This window comes from Rhinolophus ferrumequinum, chromosome 10, assembly GCF_004115265.2.
Source record: "Rhinolophus ferrumequinum isolate MPI-CBG mRhiFer1 chromosome 10, mRhiFer1_v1.p, whole genome shotgun sequence".
NCBI lineage: Eukaryota > Metazoa > Chordata > Mammalia > Chiroptera > Rhinolophidae > Rhinolophus > Rhinolophus ferrumequinum.
In genome coordinates, this window is record NC_046293.1 from 88,045,065 (window position 1) to 88,068,984 (window position 23,920).

At 42.4% G+C, this 23,920-nt stretch overlaps 1 protein-coding gene across 1 annotated transcript in view; it reads left to right on the forward strand.

Annotated features, from left to right (window-relative positions):
- The window catches only part of LOC117029421 (maestro heat-like repeat-containing protein family member 2A), a 79,349-nt gene extending 68,260 nt beyond the window's left edge, over positions 1-11,089 (forward strand). Inside the window, exons 29-33 of the mRNA XM_033118686.1 lie at positions 359-517; positions 855-977; positions 1,883-1,988; positions 3,450-3,515; positions 10,462-11,089. Of these exons, the coding sequence (XP_032974577.1) occupies positions 359-517; positions 855-977; positions 1,883-1,988; positions 3,450-3,515; positions 10,462-10,880 (873 nt within the window). The 3' untranslated portion in view covers positions 10,881-11,089. The remainder of the gene's footprint in view (positions 1-358; positions 518-854; positions 978-1,882; positions 1,989-3,449; positions 3,516-10,461) is intronic.
- Positions 11,090-23,920: the final 12,831 nt, after the last annotated feature.

Sequence of the window (23,920 nt, forward strand, 5' to 3'; positions counted from 1 at the left end):
TAAATTTAAACAATTTTATTCACAGAAAAAGTAGCATAGTAATGCGTATTTTTTAAATTTGGCGTTCTCGAGGTAAATTCTCAGAAGAGAATAGAGTTATGGGATGTGGTGATGGTCCATGTGGTATTGACACTATGATCTTGGTTCCCCTAGCACCGTGCCTTAGCAAACTGCCCTACTAGCTCGAGGGTCTAAAGAGATTGCTTGGCTGCACAAATCGGTTGTCCCTCCAGTATGTAAACACAATACCATCAGTGTCCTTGGGACATGGAAACAGAGCTGTGGGAGTATGGAAGCCAGGCCAGGCAGGGCCAGAGGGAAACCTCGCGTCCTCATCTCCATTTGTTCTTCATGGCAGGAGAGGGACCAAGTGAGGATCTCAACCATGTCTGCCCTGGGCCACATGCTCTGTCAAGTTAACAAGTTCAAGCCTGGACCCGTCCTCCGCAGAGAGATCTACAGTTTTTTAGTCCCACTGCTGCTCAACTTTCAGGACAACAACCCCGAGGTGGTCAAGGTATTGGTGACCTCGGTCCTGCCAGCCTCAGCCTGATTGTATCCCTGTCTGCTAGAGCACAGCCTCTTCCCGTCAGCCTTCTTTCCTGAGTCCAGCCGTGGCTGTGCATTCAATTTTCAGCTCTTCAGTAACATCTTCCAGGCACCCTCTCTTGGGTGCCATCAGTCTTATCCTGATATGGTTCTGTTCCTTGAAGCTATTTATGTCCCTTGTCATGATTTCAGCTACAAACCCCCAACCAGGCCCCTTGGGGGCTAGCTTCGTGGTCTTCCACTAAACATCTGGCCTGGCGCTGCAGAGCCAAGGCTCTGGGGATTCCCTTCTCTCCATCCCATAGGCCTGTGGAGGGGCCCTGACTGAGTGGACTAAGGTGATTGGCTGGTCGTCGCTCACAAAGACATTCCAGCATACCACCCTCAGTGATCACATCCAGGTGTTGAAAGAAACGTGCAATTACCTGGTGAGTGAGTCTCTGAGGAAGCCAGGTCACCATCTTCATGCTAGGGATTCAGTGGCAGCTAGGTGGGTAAAGAGGACAGGGCTCACAGAAGATGTATTCTTTCCTTTCCTCGATTCTCATTTTTTATCATCAACAAACTCGGAGAACCCACATTTGGGATGCCAGTTCCTGGTACTCTGTATTTGACACCCGCACCCCCCTACCCTCTGCCCAGTGTCCCAATCTCTCTCTGCCTTCAGAGGCTGGGGACATCATCTGAGGGTAGTAGATGACAGTGGGACAGGGCCTCTTGGTTAGAGTTGGTAGGAAGACATGTAGGCAGGAGTCTTAGGGCTTTAGATCAGCGGTCGTGGTGTTAACGGTCTGTGGCTCCTGTGAAGAATAGGCCAGAGATCAGGAATCCTTGCTGAAAAGCAAACATGTAAGGACTAAGCAAGGTTAGGAACTAGTATAGTAATTCTAATGTTATGAATTTTGGTGCCTTACACAGATAGAGCACTTTACAGTTTACAAAGCACTTTTACATCCCTTATCCCACCGGAGCCTTACAGTTATGTAAGGGAGGCTGGGCAGGTTCTATTTCACCTCTACAGATGGGGAAACTGAAGCCAGTAAGTGTCAGGGCCATTATTCAAACCTGGGTCTCCTGGCTCCACATCAGTTGTTTTCTCCATTATCATGGCTGGTACCAAGGAACAAAATTCTCTTTATGAATTTCCTGCTGAGTCTGCACTGTTGCTGGGGGTAGGGAGTCTGAGTGCATGGGTTCAAGCAGTTGAAGCTGACTGAAGACAGCAAAGGACGCTGCTGTGGACAGGGGAAGAGGCCATGGCTGCAAGAAGGTCTTTAGTAGAGTTCCCAGCAGCCCCCTCTCCTAATCAGCCCACTCCTCTTTGGCTCCTCAGGCAAGCACGTGTGAAAAACAGCTCCTGGGGGAGTTTCTGTCCCAGAGCTTTGACTTCCTGAAGAGGTCTCAGTCCTTCCAAAGGGCAGCTGCAGTCTATTTCATAGGTAGGTGGTCCCTCCTCTCTCTAGTGGGGAAGCCCTTCTTGACCTATTGCTGAAGGGCTAAGCCAGAACCATGGTGCAGTGAAGCTGGTCCCGTCTTTTCCTAGCTCTGACCTGATGAGAGAGGTTGTCCTGTGACCAGATTTCAAATTGTGCGTTAGAAAGGTGTGGGGAGGAGAACGGGCCACGTGCCTTGGCGCTGGCTCTGTGTGCATCTAGCCCCGTTGTCTGCATGCTGCTCTGTGGGGAAGAGAGCCAGTTACATTTGGAAGGGAAAAAGCTATTGTGTTGCTTCCATTGGAACCCAGTGGATTTTCCAAAATATTTTTCAACTATAATAACAGTATGTGTTAACATTGGGAAGTCTAAAATATTCCTATTGCCAAAAAGAAGACAATAAATAACGCCAGAACTTCCACGATTTAGATTTAACCACTGCTAACATCCTAGAATATTTTTCTTAAAAATATACTACCGTGTTTCCCTGAAAATAAGACTGGGTCTTATATTAATATTTGCTCCAAAAGACACATTAGTGGTTATGTTCAGGGGATGTCATCCTGAAAAATCACGCTAGGGCTTATTTTCCAGTTAGGTCTTATTTTGGGGGAAGCCTGGTACACACACGCACACACACACACACACACACAGCACTTTTAAAAAAATGCAAACTTTGGTACACTGTTTGCTGTATCACAAATACATGCATTATATACTCTTCAACATTATTTTTAATGACAGCATAATATCCTGTTGTATAGATGGATTTATGAAACTATTTAAGCAGTCCTTATTTTTGAATATCGAGATTGTGTCATCTTTAGTTTTTATAAGCAGGGACACAGCGTTTAAATCTCTGCATGTCATCATGGTTATTTTTGTTAAGATCAATTTCTTAACAAGTTAGTGTTGCTGGGCCCCAAGGGTATGCAAAATTTTAAGGATTTTGGTGCTTCTTGCCAAACTTCCCTCTAAAAAGTTTGAATCATTTTCTGTTGTCACCAGTCCTGTATGTGAATATCCATTTCTCTAGACGTTTGCCAACCCTGGGTAATGTATTTTAAAAATCATTACCAATTAGATAGGTGAAAAAGAGAAACTTGTTGTTTTGATGAATATTTTGTCAGCATTGAGGTTCAATATTTTTTCCTGTGTTTATTGCCAATGCATATTTTATTTTTGCAAATTAATTGCTTTGTGCCCTTTGTCCATCTATTGGTCTAGGAACCCCATGAAATGTAACATTCTGGGCTCATGCTTCACTTGTCACCAGCTGACAACATTCTTCTGGGCCGCAGTTGCTCTGACGGTTGTTCTTTTATTAAGACACTGATATCAAGGCCTCTCTTAGATACAGTCCTTGCTAGAATAGCTTATAAATTTCTTTTTTCACTACTGAGCCTGAGGAAAGGGATGGCCCAAAGGTCCAGGAAAGCTGGAAGGCTAAATCTGTCCTGTTTTTAGGATTAATAGTTAAGAAGATAAACATGAGTCACATACATGAGGATGACGTCTGGCAGTTACAGAGTGGTGAGTCTGGGCCTTGTCCCTGGGCTCTGGGTTACGTGTGGTGGGGGGGCGGGGGGGGGGGCGAGAAAGACAGGAGGAAGAGGAAATCCCTCAAGGACGTGTTTCATTATTTTACATAAAGTATTTTTACCATTACAAATGTTATATTTAAAAGTTTAAAATGGGGAGAAGTAAGAGGAAGGAAACAAATTATCCATCGTCAGTAGTAGTTAGATAAAAACACGGCTAAGAAAAACGTTCCAGTCATTGGACATTTATCACGTGCAGTAGGTGCTGACACTGCAGTGGTGTGCAAGGCCGTCAGTCCCTGCCCCCTAAAGAACTGGCAGTTTTGTGTTCTTTTTCATTGCATTAAACTCTGCAAAAAAAAAAAAAAGAAATCTTATCAATAAGGGTAAAATTCTATTAACACCCAAGTTTGCTCTTTTCTCCTCTTCCCCTGCCTGTTTTGTATATAGTCCTCTGTTCTTTTTCTGTGTACACATAGAATAAATAAATGTATATGTTATATATAATGTGTTATATATATTATTATATATATTATATGTGTGTGGTATGTATTATATACGTGTTGTATGTAATATGTTACATACTATATATGTATGGTATATATATATTATATGTCATACAAGGTCTGAAAACTAAGTTCACAAACTTATCCTAGAAAAAGTGCTACATACCTCATTGCTGAATATCACTACGGTCACCTTTGAAGTACTCCCGTTGGGAAGCTATGCACTGACACCAGCGCCTAGTCCACCCTTCAAAGCAATTTTGGAACTCTTTCTGGAATGGCCATCAGAGCTGTCGTCATATTACCCTTGATGTCCTGAATGTCATCAAAATGTCTTCTTTTCAATATTTCCTTTATCTTCGGGTAAAGAAAGAAGTCATTGGGGGCCAAATCAGGAGATTGGGAGGGTGTTCCAGTACAATTATTTGTTTACTGGCTAAAAACTCCCTCACAAACAGTGCTGTGTGAGCTGGTGCATTGTCGTGATGCAAGAGCTATGAATTGGTGAAAAGTTCAGGTCGTCTTTTTCACGCAGTCTTTTCATCACTTCCAAATAGTGAACTTGGTTAACTGTTTGTCCAGTTGGTACAAATTCATAATGAATAATCCCTCTGATGTCAAAAATGGTTAGGAACATCGTTGCAATGAATTCACAAACTTAATTGTCAAACTTTCATGTGTGTTTGTGTGTGTGTCTGTGTAAACAGTTTCTGCAACTTGCTTTTTTCACACTTAGTATGTTGGTACAAACTTGTTGCATTCCTCTAAATCTTTTTTTTTTAGATTTTATTGGGGAAGGGGAACAGGACTTTATTGGGGAAGAGTGTGTACTTCCAGGCCTTTCTTTCCAAGTCAAGTTGTTGTCCTTTCAGTCTTAGTTGTGGAGGGCACAGCTTAGCTCCAGGTCCAGTTGCCGTTTTTCTAGTTGCAGGGGGCACAGCCCACCATCCCTTGTGGGAGTCGAACCAGTAACCTTGTGGTTGAGAGGACACATTCCAACCAACTGAGCCATCCGGGAGCTCAGTGGCAGCTCAGCTCAAGGTGCCATGTTCAATCTTAGTTGCAGGGGGCGCTGACCACCATCCCTTGCGGGACTTGAGGAATTGAACTGGCAACCTTGTGTTTAAGAGCCCACTGGTGTGGGAATTGAACCGGCAGCCTTCGGAGTTAGGAGCACGGAGCTCTAACCACCTGAGCCACCGGGTCGGCCCCAGCATTCCTGTAACTCTTGATAGATTATTATTTCAGTTGTTTCCAATTTTTTGCTATTCAAACAACTACCATGAACTACATGCCTCCTTATATACAGGTGTTAGTGTTGGTCCAGACTGGATACCACAAAATATACTTTTCTCACCCATATTAAGCTTAACAGAGTTTAAAGGAAAACAGTATTTTAACCTTCCCTCCTGTGTTGACATAAATTTCAATCACCACCCTCCCAATTTATAGGTATTTATTAGCCATGATTTTGGTTCTCTCTCTTTTTTAAAAAAAGATTTTGTTGGGGAAGGGGAACAGGACTTTATTGGGGAACAGTGTGTACTTCCAGGACTTTTCCATGTCAAGTTGTCCTTTCAATCTTAGTTGTGGAGGGCGCAGCTCAGCTCCCGGTCCAGTTGCCGTTGTTAGTTGCAGGGGTCGTTGTTAGTTGCAGGGGGCATTGTTAGTTGCAGGGGGCACAGCCCACCATCCCTTGTGGGAGTGGAACCAGCAACCTTGTGGTTGAGAGGATGCGCTCCAACCAACTGAGCTATTTGGCCACCCAGGAGCTGAACGGCAGCTCATTGACTTCATTCTAGGTGCGGAGGGCGCAGCTCACTGGCCCATGTGGGAATCGAACCGTCAGCCCCATTGCCCAGAGCTCACACTCTAACCAACTGAGCCACCTGTCTGCCCCTGGTTCTCTTTTTTTAACACATAATTTAGATTATCATTGTTACTGTATTTTGCCGTGTGTAATGTGCTCCTGTGTGTAATGTGCACCCACGTTTTTGGCCCAAACTTTCAGGGGAAAAAAATCTTTCGTTTTAATTTTTCAGTTCAAATTTTTATTTCTTTACATTTAGGTACTTGATTTTTGTATTATAAAGGAATTTTAGCATTTATTTTTTAACGTATTATGGTACAAGAAATTTTATGTAACAAATAATTACAAAACACAAGAACAGATACAAGGTACAAGAAATTTTATGTACTGGTAACAAATTTACCATATTTATGTATCATAGAAAGCCAAGAACTCTTCATGGTTGCAAGTTCGTCATAGGTTCAACAACACCGATTATTGTATTTCAGGGTATTATTTTGCATACTGATATTGTTATTGATTTCTAGAGTTACACATTTAACTCGCAAGCATAAATAAAAGAATTTAAAAACTTGATATAGATATGGAATTAGTAGTGCCCATGTATAATGGGCATCCTTTTATTTTCCTCACAAATGTGGGCAGAAAAGTGCGCATTATACATGGCAAATAAGGTATTTTATACAAACGGCTTAGATTTACAAAGTGCTACGACCTCACCATTAATTTTTGTGTCTCTGACCATCCCTCATGGGTCATTTTGCTCCATCCTGAAGGACAGCTATAGAAGTTTCTTTAGTGCTAGTATCTTGATGTTTGCTTTCTTGGTTTTTGTTTGTAATGATTTCTTCTTACCTTCATTCTTGCAAGATACCTTTACTAGTGACACAGTTCTAGACCCACAATTGTTTTCTCTCAGCACTTTGAAGATATTGTACTATTATTTTCTGGCTTTCTTTGTTGCTAAGAAGAAGCCTGCTGTCATTCTAATATTTGTTCCTTTGTAGGTAATCTGTTCTTTTTCTTGGGCTGTTTTAAGATTTTTCTTCTTGTTTTTAGTGTTCCTTAAAAGTATAGAGAATAGTGTGATAACTCCTCAGGTACCCGTATCCCAGCTTCAACAAGTAGCAACTCATGGCCACCTTTTTTTTTTTCTATTTCCCTACCTATACCCTCTCCCTGCCGGAATTTAAGAAAGTATAATGGACATGTTAAGGAGTAGAATGCAAATTATGCATGAATTTTTAAGATCAAAGAGGTTCCAAGAATTTGTGGAATACATGGGACTTGAGGTAACTCATCCAGACCCCAGAGGCTACCAATTTATTCTCTGCTGCCTCTGAAGTTAGGGGCACTTCAGAGAAGCATTTGCTAGTCCTAATATACTCTCCTTCTAATTTCAGAGGCTGAATCATTTGTCCAGGGTCACAGAAGAGAATTATGGGGTGAACCAGAACTAGAATTTCCAATTCTGGGATCTTTCTGCTAACCCATGCTCCATTATTCTTTACTCTTACCAAAGTCTTGAAAAAGAGACAGGGAATGGGAGTGGAGAGAGAGGCGACGTCTACGAGAAGAGAAATTTTACCTCGCCCTTCAAAACCCTTTGTTCCCTCCAGTACCCAAACCTCCACACCTGTTTTATATAGGGTGTACTTCACTGACACCCTGCTATTGCTCTCTAGTAATTAAATTAGTTTCTTAATTATTGAAAACCTGTATACCATGTACTCTTCTAAGCCCTGGGTTACTGCAGTGAACGACACTGGTAACCCTGCCCTCATGCAGCTTACACACTAGTGGGAAAGGGAGGAAGAAGCCTAAACAAGTACCTAGGTGTTAGATAAGCACTACGGAGAAAGTGATGCAAGGCAGGGGGGTAAGAAGGGTCAGAGGGCAGGTCAGGGGTACCTCTCCAATTAGGGGCCTTCGAGCAGAGACCCGGAGGCAATGAGGAAGTGAACCACAAGACACTGGGAAGTGCACTCGGCATGTTCAAGGAAGAACAAGAACGTCAATGTGATTGGCGTGGAGTGAGCAAAAGGAAGGGCAGGAGGAGATGAGATTAGAGAATGGCAGGGGTGGGCCAGAATCGTGCCAGCCTTTAGCCATGGTAGAGATTGAGGACGTTACTTTGAGTGGTAGGGATGTGCCATTAAACACTGTTCTTAACTCCTCTGGGAGGCTGGGAAGTGGTCAGGTGATGGGTGGTTCAATTCGTTCAGTACCAAATGGAAATGATTTCTGAATTACATATTCTTCACTATTTCACATGCCACAGTGTCCTTCCTTTTCCAGCTCCTGCTCCTGTGTCTCAACCCTTTTATATTTTTAAGTGTTGTGCGGACACTTTCATCTGAATGTCCTGACATGAATGCCACAGGTTTGCTGTTGTTGCTGTTCTAATGTTGCAAATGCCTGTCCTCAGGGGGTTTGCCTTCTGGTTTGAGCCCAATTAGAGTTTCCGGGTGCCTGCTTTGAGGTAATATTTTGGATCTGCTGTTTTGGAGGTAATGGTGGGATCATACCTCAGAGGAAATGCTTAGCAGACAACTGCAGAAGTACAAGTCTCTGTTTCCTTTACAGTTCATTCACAGCTCTTTATTTAGGGAGTAAAGTGTTAAACGACTTTTAGGGTCTTTTACTTTCTTCACATCAGTGGTGTAATGAAAAACATGAGCTCCAGCATCAAGTAGATCAGTATCAAATACTAGATCTCTTGATAATGAGCCATGTGAACTCGCACAAGTTACTTTGTCTCTGTGCCTTAGTTGCTTCATCTGCATCATGAGGATGCTGGTCTTAAACATTGTTTGAAGTATTGAATATAAAGCATGAAAGCACTGAGCTTTACTGGCACATAGATGTCCCACAAAACATTTGTGCTGAATTGACTCAGGCTTCTGGGCTAGGGTGGAGGTGGTATTGAGAGTGGCAGGCAGGCAGTATACTTATAACTATGGTCCAGGAAAAATCCACTGGTTTGTTGCGTCACAGAGAATAGCTATGCTACCTCTAGCTCATTAATGACTAGGTAGCAGCATCTGACCCTGAGGGTTGGAACTCTGGCTTTAATTCTGATCCTGACCTTCTGTACCTCTGCTGCCTTCTCAGTTTTACAACTGACGTTTCAACTGTATAGTAGACCCCTAGGTCCCAGCCACCTCTAGGGAATTACACCCTAGCTATATCCAGAATGGAAATCCTAGACTCGTCAGTATACCAGAGAATTCACCTAGCCTCCCCCATCCCACCTGGCGTCCCCCACCCCACCTAGTCTTTTTCCCAAGGAAAGTAATTCTCCTTACACTTCCCATAGCTAGTACCTAGTAACAAAACTTGTGGTCAAGACTGGTTCTTCAAAGGATTGTATTTTTTCTATATAGCTTAAGCCCAGCTCTTTTTTTTCTGTTCTAAATATAAATGACATAAATATAAAGCTGTAGTCTTTGATGGGCATGAGGTCCTTTTAGTTTTGTTGAGCAAAGGTTCTCCCTGTCCTCTTTATCCTTTGCTTTGAGTAATTTCTTGTCTCCATCCCCTCTGTTCCCACCCAAACCTAAGCTATGCCCCTCCTCCATTCCCTAACTGGACCACTTAACACCCCCCGACACCCTCTTCCTCTTCTCTGCACTACTCTCCATACAGCAGCCAGGTTCTCTTTGAAACATATACACTGGATCATGTCACCTTCTTGCTTAAAACTCTTCAGTGGCTTTCCACTGCTCTTCAGATCAAAGTCTGGTACCTTATCCTCAGCCACAAGGCCCTGAAAGATCTTGCTTCTGACTTCTCTCTGCTCTCAGCCTACATCATTTCCCCTTTACTAGAAGGGGCAGCTACACTGACTACTTTCTGCACTCTGAATGGACCCCTGCCTCCTCTTCATGGCTCTGGCTGGCAGGCTGGCTCTCGTTCTTTGGCTCTTAGCTCAAATGTCACCTTCGCAGAGAAGCATTCCCTGAATGGCCTATCTGAAGGAGTCCTTCCCAGCTATTCACTCTCATTACTCTGTTAAATTTCCTTCTATATACTTTATTTATGTTTACTTGTTTATTTGGTCTTTCCTCCACTAGAATGTCAAGTTCTTAACTATAGAAAATCTTTCTTATTCACCACTGCATCCCCAGCACATACCACAGTGCCTGATGATAGTAAGTCTCAATAAATAGTTGTTGAGTGAATTAATGGGTATTGTTTATAACAGTGAAAAATTGAAAGCAATCTAATTATTTACAATAGGGAGTTCATCAAAGAAATTATGATAGAATCCTATGATTGGATAGTATGTTATATGGAGGAATATTTTATGGGAAGAAAAAAGTCCTATTTTTAATCCTGTTTTTGTTTAAAAAATGTTTTTATGTTAGGTATTTAAAAATACAAGGAAAGGTATGAAAATATTAACATTGTTGTCTCTGGGGGTGAGTTATTTTTCTTCCTTAAAAAAACAATTTGCATTTAAATATTTTCTACAATAAAACAATATTAAATTTACAGAGACAAAAAGTATTCTAAATGAAGTTATGTTATAACCTGACATGTGGGTTGGAAAATAATGGGGTTTGGGTAGACAGTCATTAAAGATTGAGAATCTGAGTTAACCTCCTTTCTGGTTTCAGCTCTTCGAAGTGTGAAGAATGATCCCGTGGAATCTATCCAGACTTTAGTCCATACTACCCTGAAAAATATTGACCATCTTGTTAACGCCAGGCCTGTCCGTACCTCCAGGCTAAGCCAGCTGAGCACTAATTTCTTCAAAGTCTCTCCCATAAAAACCCCAAAAAGAAAGAAGCGACTGTTTAAGATTGTCAAACGAGAAAGAGGTGATGACAATCAGAAAAAGAAAGTCTGGAATTGGCTCCGAGGCATACATTCACTGAACGACCAGCACAAAGGGAGTGTGAACAATACTCCGCTTGAAATAGGCAGCTTTCATAAAAAGTCAACACAGTCACAATCACAAAAGTCTGAAAGTTCCTCTGAAGAGACCGAGCCTGTCCAAAAACCAGTTTCTCCTAGAGTCACTATTAACATTTAGAGCTGGGGACAAACTCCTTTTCCAATTGTTTATCCAGATGTCAGTGCTTCACTCCACAGTAGTCTCCCACACCTATTGTCCAACTGGGTGGGCTACTTTGGATTAGCCCAAGGCGGCAGTTTTGATCTTAGAAGATACAGTGTGTTTCTTCCTTTATCTCCCTAAGGGATTGTTGGCTATTAGCATATACACTTGTCAATAAAACTTATTTTTTCATCCTAAAACAAGATGGCTTCCATCCTAGTTTTGGGGGATTGGGGATAAACCCGAGTGACAGCAATAGCTCTGGAAGCATTTCCTTCAAACTTCAGGTAAAGATTCAAATGGCAAAAGGGAGGAGTAGGGTGATAGAACCACATGATAACTAGTTTTCCATTTTTTCCCCCCACCTCTACACAGGGTGTGTGAAATTCACATGCCTGACACACTTCCATGGGTATATTCAGATTTCATTTTGGAGCATAAAAAGGTGGGCTTCGGGTTAGAGACGGTGGAACAGCACTAACTCCAACCCTATCTCTCTCACTCAAGAAAGCACATCAGATTGCCGTGGAGTGACATTATTGTTCAGGTAACTTTAAGTCTACTCCAATTTATTTTTTAAAAATCATTCTAAAACTGAGATTTAAATCCTTGCTCCTTGTACCACATAACAGTTATTACTGACTAGTTGTTTTTTTTAAAGATTTTTAATAAGATGTAGCTAACATACAATATCATATTAGTTTCAAGTGTACACCATAGTAATTCAACATTTATACACCTAAAGAAGTGATCACCATTGTAAGTCCAGCAACCATCTGACACTGTCCCACGCTATCACAATATTATTGACTATTTTCCCCATGCTGTACGTTACATCCCCGTGACTTATTTGTTTTATACCTGGAAATTTGAACCTCTTATTCACTTTCACCTTCCCCCCCCACCCTTTTAAAAAATTTTTCGATTACAGTTGACATTCAGTATTATTTTATATTAATTTCAGGTGTACAGCATAGTGGTTAGACATTTATATAATATAAGAAGTGATCCCCCTGACTAGTCTAGTACCCGCCTGGCACTATACATACTTATTACCATATTATTGACTATATTCCCTATGCTGTACTTTACATCCCCATGACTATTTTGTAAGTACCAATATGTCCTTCTTAATCCCTTCACTATTTTCACCCTGGCCCCCAAACCCTCTTCCATCCATAACCTTGATAAATCTGGTACCCATCTGACACCGTAAATAGTTACTATAATATTGGTTATGTTCTTTATGCTATACCCTACATCCCCGTAACTACTTTGTAACAACCAATTTGTACTTCTTAATCCCTTCACCCAACCCCGACCACTCTCCCATCTGGCAACCATCAAAATGTTCTCTGTATCTATGAGTTTCTCTCTGTTTTATTTATTTGTTTATTTTATTTTTATATTCCACATATAAGTGAAATCATATTGCATCTGTCTTTATCTGTCTGACATACTCCACTCAGCACAATGCTGCTGCAGATGGCAGGAACACATTTCCTTCTGCGGCCAAGCAATATTCCATTGTATATATGCACCACCTTCTCTTTATCAATTCATCCATCAGTGGCCACCCAGGCTGCCTCCACATCTTGACAATTGTAAACAATGCTACAATGAACATATGGATTCACACGTCCCCTCAAAATAGTGTTTTGGTTTTCTTCAGATAAATACCCAGAAGTGGGATTACTGCGTCCTTCTTTGTCTCTTGTTATAGCCTTTGTTTTAAAGTCTTATTTTGTCTGGTATAAGTATTGCTACTGCAGCTTTTTTGTTTGTTTCCATTTTCATGAAATATCTTTTCCCATCCCTTTACTTTCAGTCTGTGTGTCTTTTGATCTGAAGTTAGTGTCTTGTAGGCAGCATATGTAAGGGTCTTGTTTTCTTATCCATTCAGCCACCCTGTATTTTGATTGGAGCATTTAATCCATTTACATTTAAAGTGATTATTGATAGATATATAGTTATTGCCATTTCATAGTTCACATTTTTTATCTTTTTTTTTTTCCATCTTAAAAAAGTCCCTCTAAGATTCCTTATAATTCTGGTTTGGTATTGATGAACTCCTTTAGCTTTTTCTTGCCTGGGAAGCTCTTTCTCTGTCCTTTCATTTAGAAAGCTCTCAAAGTTCTAAATGAGAGCTTTCCAAAGTAGAGTAATCTTGCTTGTAGATCCTTACTTTTCATCACTGTGAATATTTCCTACCAATCCCTTCTGGCCTGCAAAGTTTCTGTTGAGAAATCAGCTGACAGTCTTATGGGGGCTCCCTTGTAGGTAACTGACTGCTTTTCTCTTGCTGCTTTTAAGATTTTCTCTTTGTCTTTAACCTTTGGCATTTTAATTATGATGTGTCTTGGTGTGGCCTCCTTGGGTTCATCTTGTTTGGGACTCTCTGCACTTCCTGGGCTTGTATGTCTATTTCTCACCAGGTTATAGAAGTTTTCAGTCATTATTTCTTCAAATAGGTTCTCTATCTCTTGCTCCCTCTCTTCTCCTTCTGGTGCTTCTATGATGCAAATGTTGTTATGCTTGATGTTGTCCCAGAGTTCCCTTAAACTATCTTTTTTTTTGTTATCATTCTTTTTTCTCTTGTTTCAGTTGGGTATTTCCTACTAAATTGTCTCCTAAGTTGCTTATTCAATCCTCTGCTTCATCCAATCCACTACTGATTCCTTCTAGTGTATTCTTCATTTCAGTTGCAGTGTTCTTTATGTCTGACTGGTTCTGTTTTATGGTTTCTATGTCCTCCTTCATGCTTACTATCTCTTTGTTAAAATTCTCACTAACTTCCTTAAACAGTCTTATAACCAGTGTTATAAACTCTGTCTCTGGTCGGTTGGTTGCTTCCATTGCATTTAGTTTTTTTCCTGAAGTTTTCTCCTGTTCTTTTGTTTGGAACATGTTTCCTTGTTTCCTCATTCTGGCTGCCTCTCTGTGTTTTCTTCTATGTATTAGGTCTCCTATGTCTCTCAGTCTTTGTTGGGTGGCCTTATGTAGTAGGTGTCCTGTGTGGTCCAATGCCAGAGCCCCTGATCACTTGTGGGTGTGTTCCAGGAGTGTCCCTTGTGAGAGTTTTGTGTGCCCTCCTGTTATAATTGAGCCTTGATTGCTTTTGGCATGTCAGTGGGTTGGGTTCATTCTCAGGTTGACTTGCTTTGAGGATTGGCTATGCCCACAACGTACGTGCTGTCCCCTTGGAGGCAGATTCACCTGAGTGGGGTCTTGTTCCCTTTGGATGTACCACTTGTGGGGTAACCAGGTAGTGCTCTGGTGTGGTCTGAGGCCGGCCTCTGGGTGTTTTTTTTTTCTGTTGCCTCTTGTGAGGATGTCATGCGGGAGACCCTGCTCGCTGCACCATGTGTTGTGCAGGGCGGCCTGCAGGGTCTCTGGTCCCTCTCCCCACATAAGAGCGCAGGATATGGTGAGGCCACAAAGGAACACCCACGGAGCCATAGACAGGAGAGTCATACCACTATATTCTCACTGGTGGCTGGGTTGGAGACACAGGAAGCAGGAGCCTCACTGTCCGCAGCCCGCCGTCCTAACTGCAATTTGCACTTGCCAGCCACCATCTTCTTGCTAGCCCCCATTTTCTGCCAGCGTAGCCACAGCAGTTACAATAGTGACCAATGGCTCACTGGTTACAGCTGACAGCCAACTAGCCACAGCTGATGGCCATTTACTACCTGAGCCAGCACCTTTCCACGTGAGGCCGAGAGCCTGGAAACTGCTTTCTGGGACTCTGTCCCCACAGAGGAGCTCCCACACAGGCCAGTTTCAACCTAGCCTGTGACCAGCCTGGGGCTACTTGGTAGGGGCTATGCAGCTATAGACAGTTGTTTGCTGCCTATGTTGTACCTGGGGGTATGTGAGGGTGGCCTCGCTGTGACCTGGGGCTGCCTGCCACCAGCATGGGGCCTGAGGCAGCTTAGCAATTGGCCCTGGGCCTCCCTGGACCTGTTGCCAGCTGCCAGCTGCCCATAAGGCTCAGCCACTGAAAGAACTTCCTTAGGTGTGTGGGCGAGGCTGGTTGACCCAGTGTTGATGGTGCCCCTGGTGATGCCGCCTGAGTTGGGTGGGGCAGGAATCCAGGGAGTCACAGGGTGTAGACGGTGGTTTTCAGAAGGTTAATGCAGATTCAGTTCTGGCATGAGTGCTGAGCCTGTGGCCACTCCGCAAGACGCCCTGAGAACACTGTGCCAGACATCTTTCGCCTCAGGACTGCACAACCCCAAGAGCCACCCAAGAAAGGCTGCAACACAAGGTGGGACTGACTGCCTGTCACTGAAAGTTTCATAGGCTGCCATGGGCCGTCCACTGCTATACAAGCCTCCAGCAGCTCGGAGGGCAGGGCCAGCCACTCGGGAACCAGGAGTATCCCTGTAAATGCCTCGCTAGCTGGGTGGGGCGGGGTTCCAGGGAGTTATCAAGGTGGTGTGCAGGCGAGGACTTTACCAAACCAATGCAGCCTCAGATTTGGCCCTGTGGGTACGGGTTTAACACAGGAATGATGGCACTCTCCTGTAGGCCACTTGTAAGGTGGGCTCCACACGGGGACAATGGTTTTCCGTCCCTCCAGCCCTCACCCTGTAGTCACACAACTCAGTCTTTCCCTGTATGTCTCTGGTGCCTCTCGAGTTGCTCATCCTCCACCAGAGCCCAGGGTGAGTGCCCACAAGTGAGTGAGTCCTTTAAGAGAACGTCTGTGTTTCCAGATGCCTGCTGTCTCACCAGGATGGTTGGATGGAGTCCTCACTGATTTACACTGCCAGAGGCTGGGGGCACTGCTCCTCCTGGCACAGGACGCCTGGGCAGGGGAGCCCAGTATAGGGCTGGAGCCCCTCACTCTCAGAGGGAACCTCCACCTTTGAGGTTTGGGGTCAGCCCATATCACCTCTCCATGTGGCCCCTTCCTTCTGTCCTTAGTTATCAGGTTTCTGTTCAGCTAGTCGTCAGATAATTCCTGATGCTGCTTGTTCTCTAACTTAGTTGTAATGTTCATGTGATCCAGGGGAGCGGCAGGCACAGCATTCACCTACTTTGCCATCTTGCTGGCCACGAGTTTTGAGAGGAGTTAAGAAGGACTTTGAGTTAATTCAACGAATGGCATCACATAACGCTGTGTAATAAGAAATCCAGAGGTGCTCCACAGAGGGCTAACTTTTGATTTTGCCTTTGGGACAAAGCCCAGGTTCTTATGTCAGGAGTGTTATTCTCTAAATATTAACCTTGGTGTAAGGATGAGAGGAAGAGAGAGGGACAGGATCTGGGTTTACAGCCTACTGTTACTGTCTCCATCCTCTCCCTTCCTATTAGCACTGAAGGTCCAAGTACCTATTACACTGTCCGTTTTACAGCATAACCTGACTTGTTTGCTTGCTTCTGGTCTCTCTCCCCTCCAAACCATCTTTCTAGCTTAATATTTCCAAGATAATCCTTTTGCAATTTCACTCCTCTGTTTAATGACATTTCAGTGACACGCAAATTGCTTACAGCATGAAGTCTAAACTTATTAGCTTGTTGTTTAAAGTATTCTGCAGCTGGACTCCATGTCTTATCACCTTTTCTTCCAATGGTGCTTCTTAAATTAGTGGATTCATACCCTAGGAGTGTGTGTGTGGGGAGGAGGCAGGGAGACTTTGAAACAATAGGCAAACCTATCATATTTTCTTGAAGTATCAAGCTCACCAGAGGACTATTGCTTTAAACCATTTTTTTTTTTAAAAAAATATAGTTGTTACAGAGTAGAATGCAACATTTAGATGAGTTTTAGAATTAAAACTGAGGCATCAGAGTCCCTTTCAGGATTTTGATAGACCACATTCAAAGACCCTGAAGGGTATTTATTAGTTCTTTGCACTCTCCAAACTACACCAATCAGTGGTAGTTGGAAATACTGACAAAAAACGGACTCTGGAATCACCTTTTGTAAATTCCCACCCCGAGGCTTTAACACAGCTTGCAACACTGGCTGCTCTTTTCTTTTGTGAAAGCTTTTCCTTCACATCCCAGAAACTGTCCCTAACATTTCTTGATCCTTCTGGTAAGTCATATCAATTACTAATGTCATTCTGGGGGAGCACTTGGCATGAAATGCCCCCAATTTTCACTTTATCGAACCATACCTGTAATAATAAATACCTACTGTCGTCCCCTCTTATCCATAGTTTCACTTTCTGAGGTTTCAGTTACCTGTGGTCAACTGCAGTCCAAAAAGATTAAATGGAGAATTCCAGAAATAAGCAAATTCTAAGTTTTAAATTGCAAGCCATTCTGAGTAATGTGATGAAATCTTTTGCCGTTCTGTTCAGTCCTGCCCGGGACATGCGTCATCCCTCTGTCCAGTGTATCCACCCTGTATTCACTCTGTGTCCATTAGTCACTTAGTAAATGTGCTACCACAGTGCTTGTGTTCAAGTAACACTTATTGTACTTAATAATGGCCCTAAAGCCATTCATGTAACTTTTATTCACTTTTACTACAATGTATTGTTATAATTATTGTTTTATTATTAGTTGTTAATCCCTTAGTGTGCCTTACTTATAAACTTTATTATAGGTATGTATTTTGGGGAAAAACACAGTATATATAGGGTTCAGTACTACCCAGTTTCAGGCAGCCACTGGGGGTCTTGGAACATATTCACTGTGCATAAGACGGGACTGCTGTATTTGGTCTTAGTCCCAGTTCCTAGCACAGAGCTCCTAAAACACCTGGAATTTCCTAAGTGAAGAGATCAATATACTAGGTGTCTCTTGCTATGTTAATTAGGTAGATTTTGGAAAGGCCCTAGGTTATCAACCTAAGGAGAGGGGGCAGGGGCTGGTTGCCAAGGGAACCAACCAAGTGCTTAGAGGGTTGGAACTTTCAGTCCCACCTGCAGACCTTCTGGGAGAGGAGGGGGCTGGAAATAGGGTCCCATCACCAATGGCCAATGATTTAATCAATCATGCCTATGTAATGAAGCCTCCATAAAACCCTGAAAGGACCAGGTTCCAAGAGCTTCCAGGTTGAAATTCTAAGGTGCTGGGAGAATAGTGTGCCCAGAGGGTGTGGAAACCCTAACTCTTCCCACATACCTTGCCCCATGCACCTCTTTCATCTGGCTGTTCCTAAGTTATTGTCTTTTAAAATAAACTGGTGGTACAGTTAAGTAAAATGTTTTCCTGAGTTCTGTGAGCCTCTCTAGCAAATTAATTGAACCTAAAGAGGAGGTTGTGGGAACCTCCAATCTATTAGCAGTAGGTCAGAAGTAGAGGTAACAATTTAGACTTGCGATTGGCATCTCAGTCTTGTAGGACTGAGCCTGTAACCTATGGGATCTGATGCTATCTCCAGATAGTATAAAAACTGAGTTAATTCCTTGGTGGTGTTGGAGAAAAACACACATTGGACATATTTTCAGAAAAGCTCACAGGAATCATGTAGTTCAATGTGCCCACTGAACAAAGGAAACCCAAGTCCAGATAAATGAATGTGATGTGGTTTGTCCTCCTTACCAGAAAGTGAGCTCCCTGATGGGAGCACTGGTGCTTTGTCTTGTTTGTTTCCTTAGGGTTGTTCCTGGCACTGAGTAGGAACAATTCCCTAAACTTGTCTACTAGAGTGCTTTTACTTACTCGATCTCAAGGCGCTGAGACGTTATTGAGGACTTCCAGTCAAGATGGCGGAGTAGGCAAATGCTGTTCTTGCCTCCTTCCACAACCACATTAAAATGACAGCTAAATTATAGAACCACCGTCATTGAGAGCCACCTGAAGATTAGCTGAACAGAATTCCTATAACTAAGGATATAAAGAAGAAGCCATGATAAGATGGTAGGAAGGATTGAGAAGCAGAATGGACAGGTCCCACATCCACAGTATGGGGATTAAGAATTGGGAGGGATATCTCCGCTGCGGATAACCCCTGAAAAGAGAGGGGTTCCAGTCCCACATCAGTCTCCCCAGCCTGGGGCATCAGTGCAGGGAAGTAGAGTCCCTATAACACCTGGCTGTGAAAACCAGCAGGGATTGCTGTCCCAGTGAGACAGAGAGCTGCTGGAGTCCCAGGCACTCCTCTTGAGGGGCCTGTCCATGGACTCACTTGCTCACAAACTCACTTGCTCTGAGCTCCAATGCTGGGGCAGCAGCTCAAAGAAGTGCCAAGGACACACGGGGAGGAGCTGAACTGACTAGCTTCAGGGTGAGGCTGGAGGGGCAGGAGGCAGGATAGCTCTCTCCTAGGACAGAAGTGCTGGCAGACCCTACTGCTCCTTTGTCCAGCCTTTTTCCCACCAGCTGGCAGGAGCAGGTGGGTGCCAAATCTGAGCTCTCCGTTAACTTGGTTAACACTGTTTACTCTGCCCTGGTGATTTCCCAAGGCCCTGCCCACACATCTCATGCTCTCAGCCCAAAGCTCTTGCAGCAGTTTTCCACACAATTGGCCTGCCTGAGCTCATGCTATGGACTTACCTAAACTCTCTCAAAGGTCCACAAACTCCAAACTAGCAGTGGCTAGCCTCAGCATACCCTGTTCCACTTGTTAAGTAGCTCTAAGCCCAGCACAGGCAGTAGCCATTCTCAACTTGCACTATAATTCCCATCAGGTGGCTCCAAGACTGACATACGCTGAAGCCAGAGTTGGCTTGAAATGTAGGTTCAACTAAGCAGTCACAAACTCAGTACAAGTGGCAGTTGGCCTCAGCTCACATTGTGGTGCCCACCAAAGGGTCCCAAGCTTGATACTAGTGGCAGCCAGCCTCAGTTCACAGCATAGCCTCTCCCAAGACCCTTCAAGCAGAGCACAAGTGGGAACTAACCACACATCACTTTGTAGCTCCCACCAGGCAGCCCCAGGTGTGGCACAAATAGCAGCTGAACTTGCTCTGTAGGGGAGCCCCTCCCGAAAATCTCAAGGACTAATGCCCCTGGTGGCCAGCTTCAGACTACAGCAGAGTACCACCCAGCCAGCTCCACAAATGACACACCTGAAGGGACTCAGCTGGCACTAAAGCAACTCCCCCTCCATGTGGAGTCAGCCCCCACACAACAGCTTGTCTGCTATAGTCGTGGACAGCCCTCATAGCCAGTCAGCCTGAGAGAACTCCCACCCACCTACGTGCCAACAGCAATCAAGGCACAACTACAGCAATGGGGCATACATAAGCCATACAAGGGACACTCCCGGAGCACCCAGCCCAGGGGACCAGGGAGACTGTGCCACTGAGCCTCACAGGACACCTACTACATAATACCACTGTGCCAAGACTGGGAGACATACCTGATCTACCTAATACATGGAATCAACACAGGGAGTCAGACAAAATGAGGAGACAAAGAAACATTTTCCAAATGAAATCAGGAAACAACTTCAGAAAAAGGACTAAAGAAAATGGAGACAAGCAATCTACCAGATGCATAGTTCAAAACACTAGTTATGAGGATGGTCAATCAACTTAGGGCAAGAATAGATGAACTCGGTGAGAACCTCAACAAAGAGAGAGACCCATAAAAACTAGTCAGAGATAAAGAATACAATAACTGCAATGAAGAATACATTAGAGGGGATCTGTAGCAGATTAGATGAAGCACAGGACTGAATTGGTAATCTAGATAACAAAGTAGTGAAAAACACCCAATCAGAACAGCAAAAAGTAAGAAGAACTTTTTAAAATGAGGATAGCTTAAGGGCTCTCTGAGACAACTTCGAGCAGACCAACATTCGCATCATAGGGGGACCAGAAAAAGAAGAGGGAGAGCAAGGGATTGAAAACCTATTTGAATAACTAATGACAGGAAACTTCCCTAGCCTGGTGAAGGAAATAGACATACAATCCAGAAAGTGCAGAGAGTCCCAAACAAGATGAACCCAAAGAGGCCCACACCAACACACATCATAATTAAAATGCCAAAGGTTAAAAAAAAAAAAAATCTTAAAAGTAGCAAGAGAAGACAGGTACATGCAAGGGAGCTCCCATAAAACAGTCAGCTGATTTCTCAACTGAAACTTTGCAGTAGGCCAAAAGGGAGTGGCACGAGATATTCAAAATGATGAAAAGTGAAGACCTATAACCAAGGTTACTCTACCCAGCAAAGATATTTAGAATTGAAAAAGAGATTAAAGTGCTACCCAGACAAGAAAAAGCTAAAGGAGTTCATAATATCTAAACTAGTATTGCAACAAATGTGAAAGGGATGTTTTTAATTAAAAAAGATAGGATAAAAAATATGAATAAGAAAATATAAGACAGAAAAAATTCTCACTGACAGGTAAAGCAGTGAATCAACTAACAACAAAGCTAGTACAAAAGTTAAAAAGCAAAAGTAGGAAGTTCATGTGTAATTACAACAATGAACTAAGGAATATACACACAAACACAAAAAGTAAAAAATGACAAAAACATAAATGTAGAGAGGATGAGTAAAAATTATAGTGAATTTAGAATGTGTTCATACTTAAACAACCATCAAATTAAAATAGACTGCTGTAAACATAGCTTGGTAGAGCACATGGTAATCACAAACTAAAAATGTACAACAGATATACAAGAAATAGAGAGGAATCCAGACATGGCACTATAGAAAGTCATCAACATACAAGAGAAGACAGCAAGAGAATAAAAAAGGAACAGAGACCAACAAAAACAATTAATAAAATGGCAAAAACTACATATCTATCAACAATTACTTTAAATGTAAATGGACTAACTGCTCCAATCAAAAGAGATATGGTGGCTGAATAGATAAAACACAAGACCTGTATGTTTGTGCCTATAAGAGACCCACTTCAGATTGAAAGATACACACAGATTGAAAGTAAAGGGATGGGAAAAGTTATTTCATGCAAATGGAAATAAAAAAAGCTGGGGTAGTGATACTTATATGAGACAAAATAGACTTTAAAACAAGGGCTGTAACAGGAGACATATCATGATGATAAAGAGACCAATCCAACAAGAGGACTTATCTCTTGTAAATATGTATGCACCCAATGTAGGAGCATCTAAATGTATAAAACAAATATTGATGAACATAAAGGGAGATATCCGAAGTAATGCCGTAATAGTAGAGGACTTTAACACCCCATTGATGTCAATGGATAGATCATCCAGACAGAAAATTAACAAGGATACAGTGGCTTTAAATGACACATTAGATCAGGTGGACTTATTTGTTTTTGTTTGTTTGTTTGTTTTTTTATTTCACTGAAAAGCAGCAGAATATACATTCTTTTCAAGTGCACATGGAACATTTTCCTGAATAAACCACATGTTAGGTTACAAAGCTAGTCTCAATAAATTTGAGAAGACTGAAATCATGTCAAGCATCTTCTCCAATCACAATAGTATGAAACTAGAAATAAATTACAAGAAGAAAACTGAAAAACACGTGGAGACTAATCACAGGCTACTAAACAATGAATGAGGTAACAATGAAATCAAAGAGGAAATCAAGAGACTTTGAGACAAATGAAAATGAAAACAAAATGACCCAAAATCTATGGGTCACAGCAAAAGCAGTTCTAAGAGGGATAGTCATAGGAAATTCAATGCAAGCTTACCTCAAGAAATAAGAGAAATCTCAAACAATCTAACTTTACACCCAGAGGAACTAAAAAAAGAAGAACAAACAAAGCATAAAGTGAATAGAAGGAAGGAAACAATAAAGATCAAAGTGGTAATAAATGAAATAGAATCTAAAAAATAAAAAAGATCAATGAAATCAAGAGCTGGTCCTCTGAAAAGATAAACAAAATTGATTAAGTCTTTAGCCAGACTCATCAAGAAAAAAAGAGAGAGCCCAAATGAATAAAATCAGAAATGAAAGAGAAGAAGTGACAACCAACACCACAGAAATACAAAGGATTATAAGGAAATACTATGAACTCTAATAAGCCAACAAATGGATAAGTTGGAGAAATAGGAAAATTCCTAGAAACACACAATCTTCCAAGGCTGAATCAAGAAGAAGCATAAAATCTGAACAGACCAATAACTACTAACAAAATTGAATCAGTAATCAAAAAATTCCCAACAAACAAAGCCTTGGACCAGATTGCTGCACAGGTAAATTTTGCCAAATATTCAAACAAGAATTAGTACTTCTTTTTCTCAAACTATTCCAAAAAATTTAAGAAAAGGGAAGGCCCCCAAACTCATTTTATGAGGCCAGCATTACCCTGATACCAAAACCAGACAACGACACTACAAAAAAAGAAAATTATAGGCCAATATCCCTAACAATGGTGCAAAAATCCTCACCAAAATATTAGCAAACAGAATTCAGCAATAAATTAAAAAGATCATACATCACGATCAAGTGGAATTTATTCCCTGGCTACCACGTGGGTTCAATATTTGCAAATCACTTAATGTGATACACCACAAAAACAAATGAAGCATAAAAATCATATGATGATGTCAAGAGATGCATAAAAAGCATTTGACAAAATTTAACATCCATTCATGATAAAAATTCACAGCAAAGTGAGGATATATATCTCAACATAATAAAGGCCATGTATTACAAATCCACAGCTAACATCATACTCAACCATGAAAAGCTAAAACCTTTCTCTTTAAGATAAGGAATAACAGCCAGCCCGGTGGCTCAGGTGGTTGGAGCTCCCTGCTCCTAACGCCAAAGGCTGCCAGTTTGATTCCCACATGGGCCAGTGGGCTCTCAACCATAAGGTTGCTGGTTCGATTACTCGACTCCCACAAGGGATGGCGGGCTCTGCCCCCTGCAACTAAGATTGAACACGGCACCTTGAGCTGAACTGCCGCTCAGCTCCCAGATGGCTCAGCTGGTTGGAGCACGTCCTCTCATCCACAGGGTTGCTGGTTCGACTGCCACAAGAGATGGTGGGCTGCGCCCCCTGCAATTAACAACAGCAACTGGACCTGGAGCTGAACTGCACCCTCCACAACTATGATTGAAAGGACAACAACTTGACTTGGAAAAAATCCTGGAAGTACACACTGTTCCCCAATAAAGTCCTGTTCCCTTTCCCCAATAAAATCTTTAAA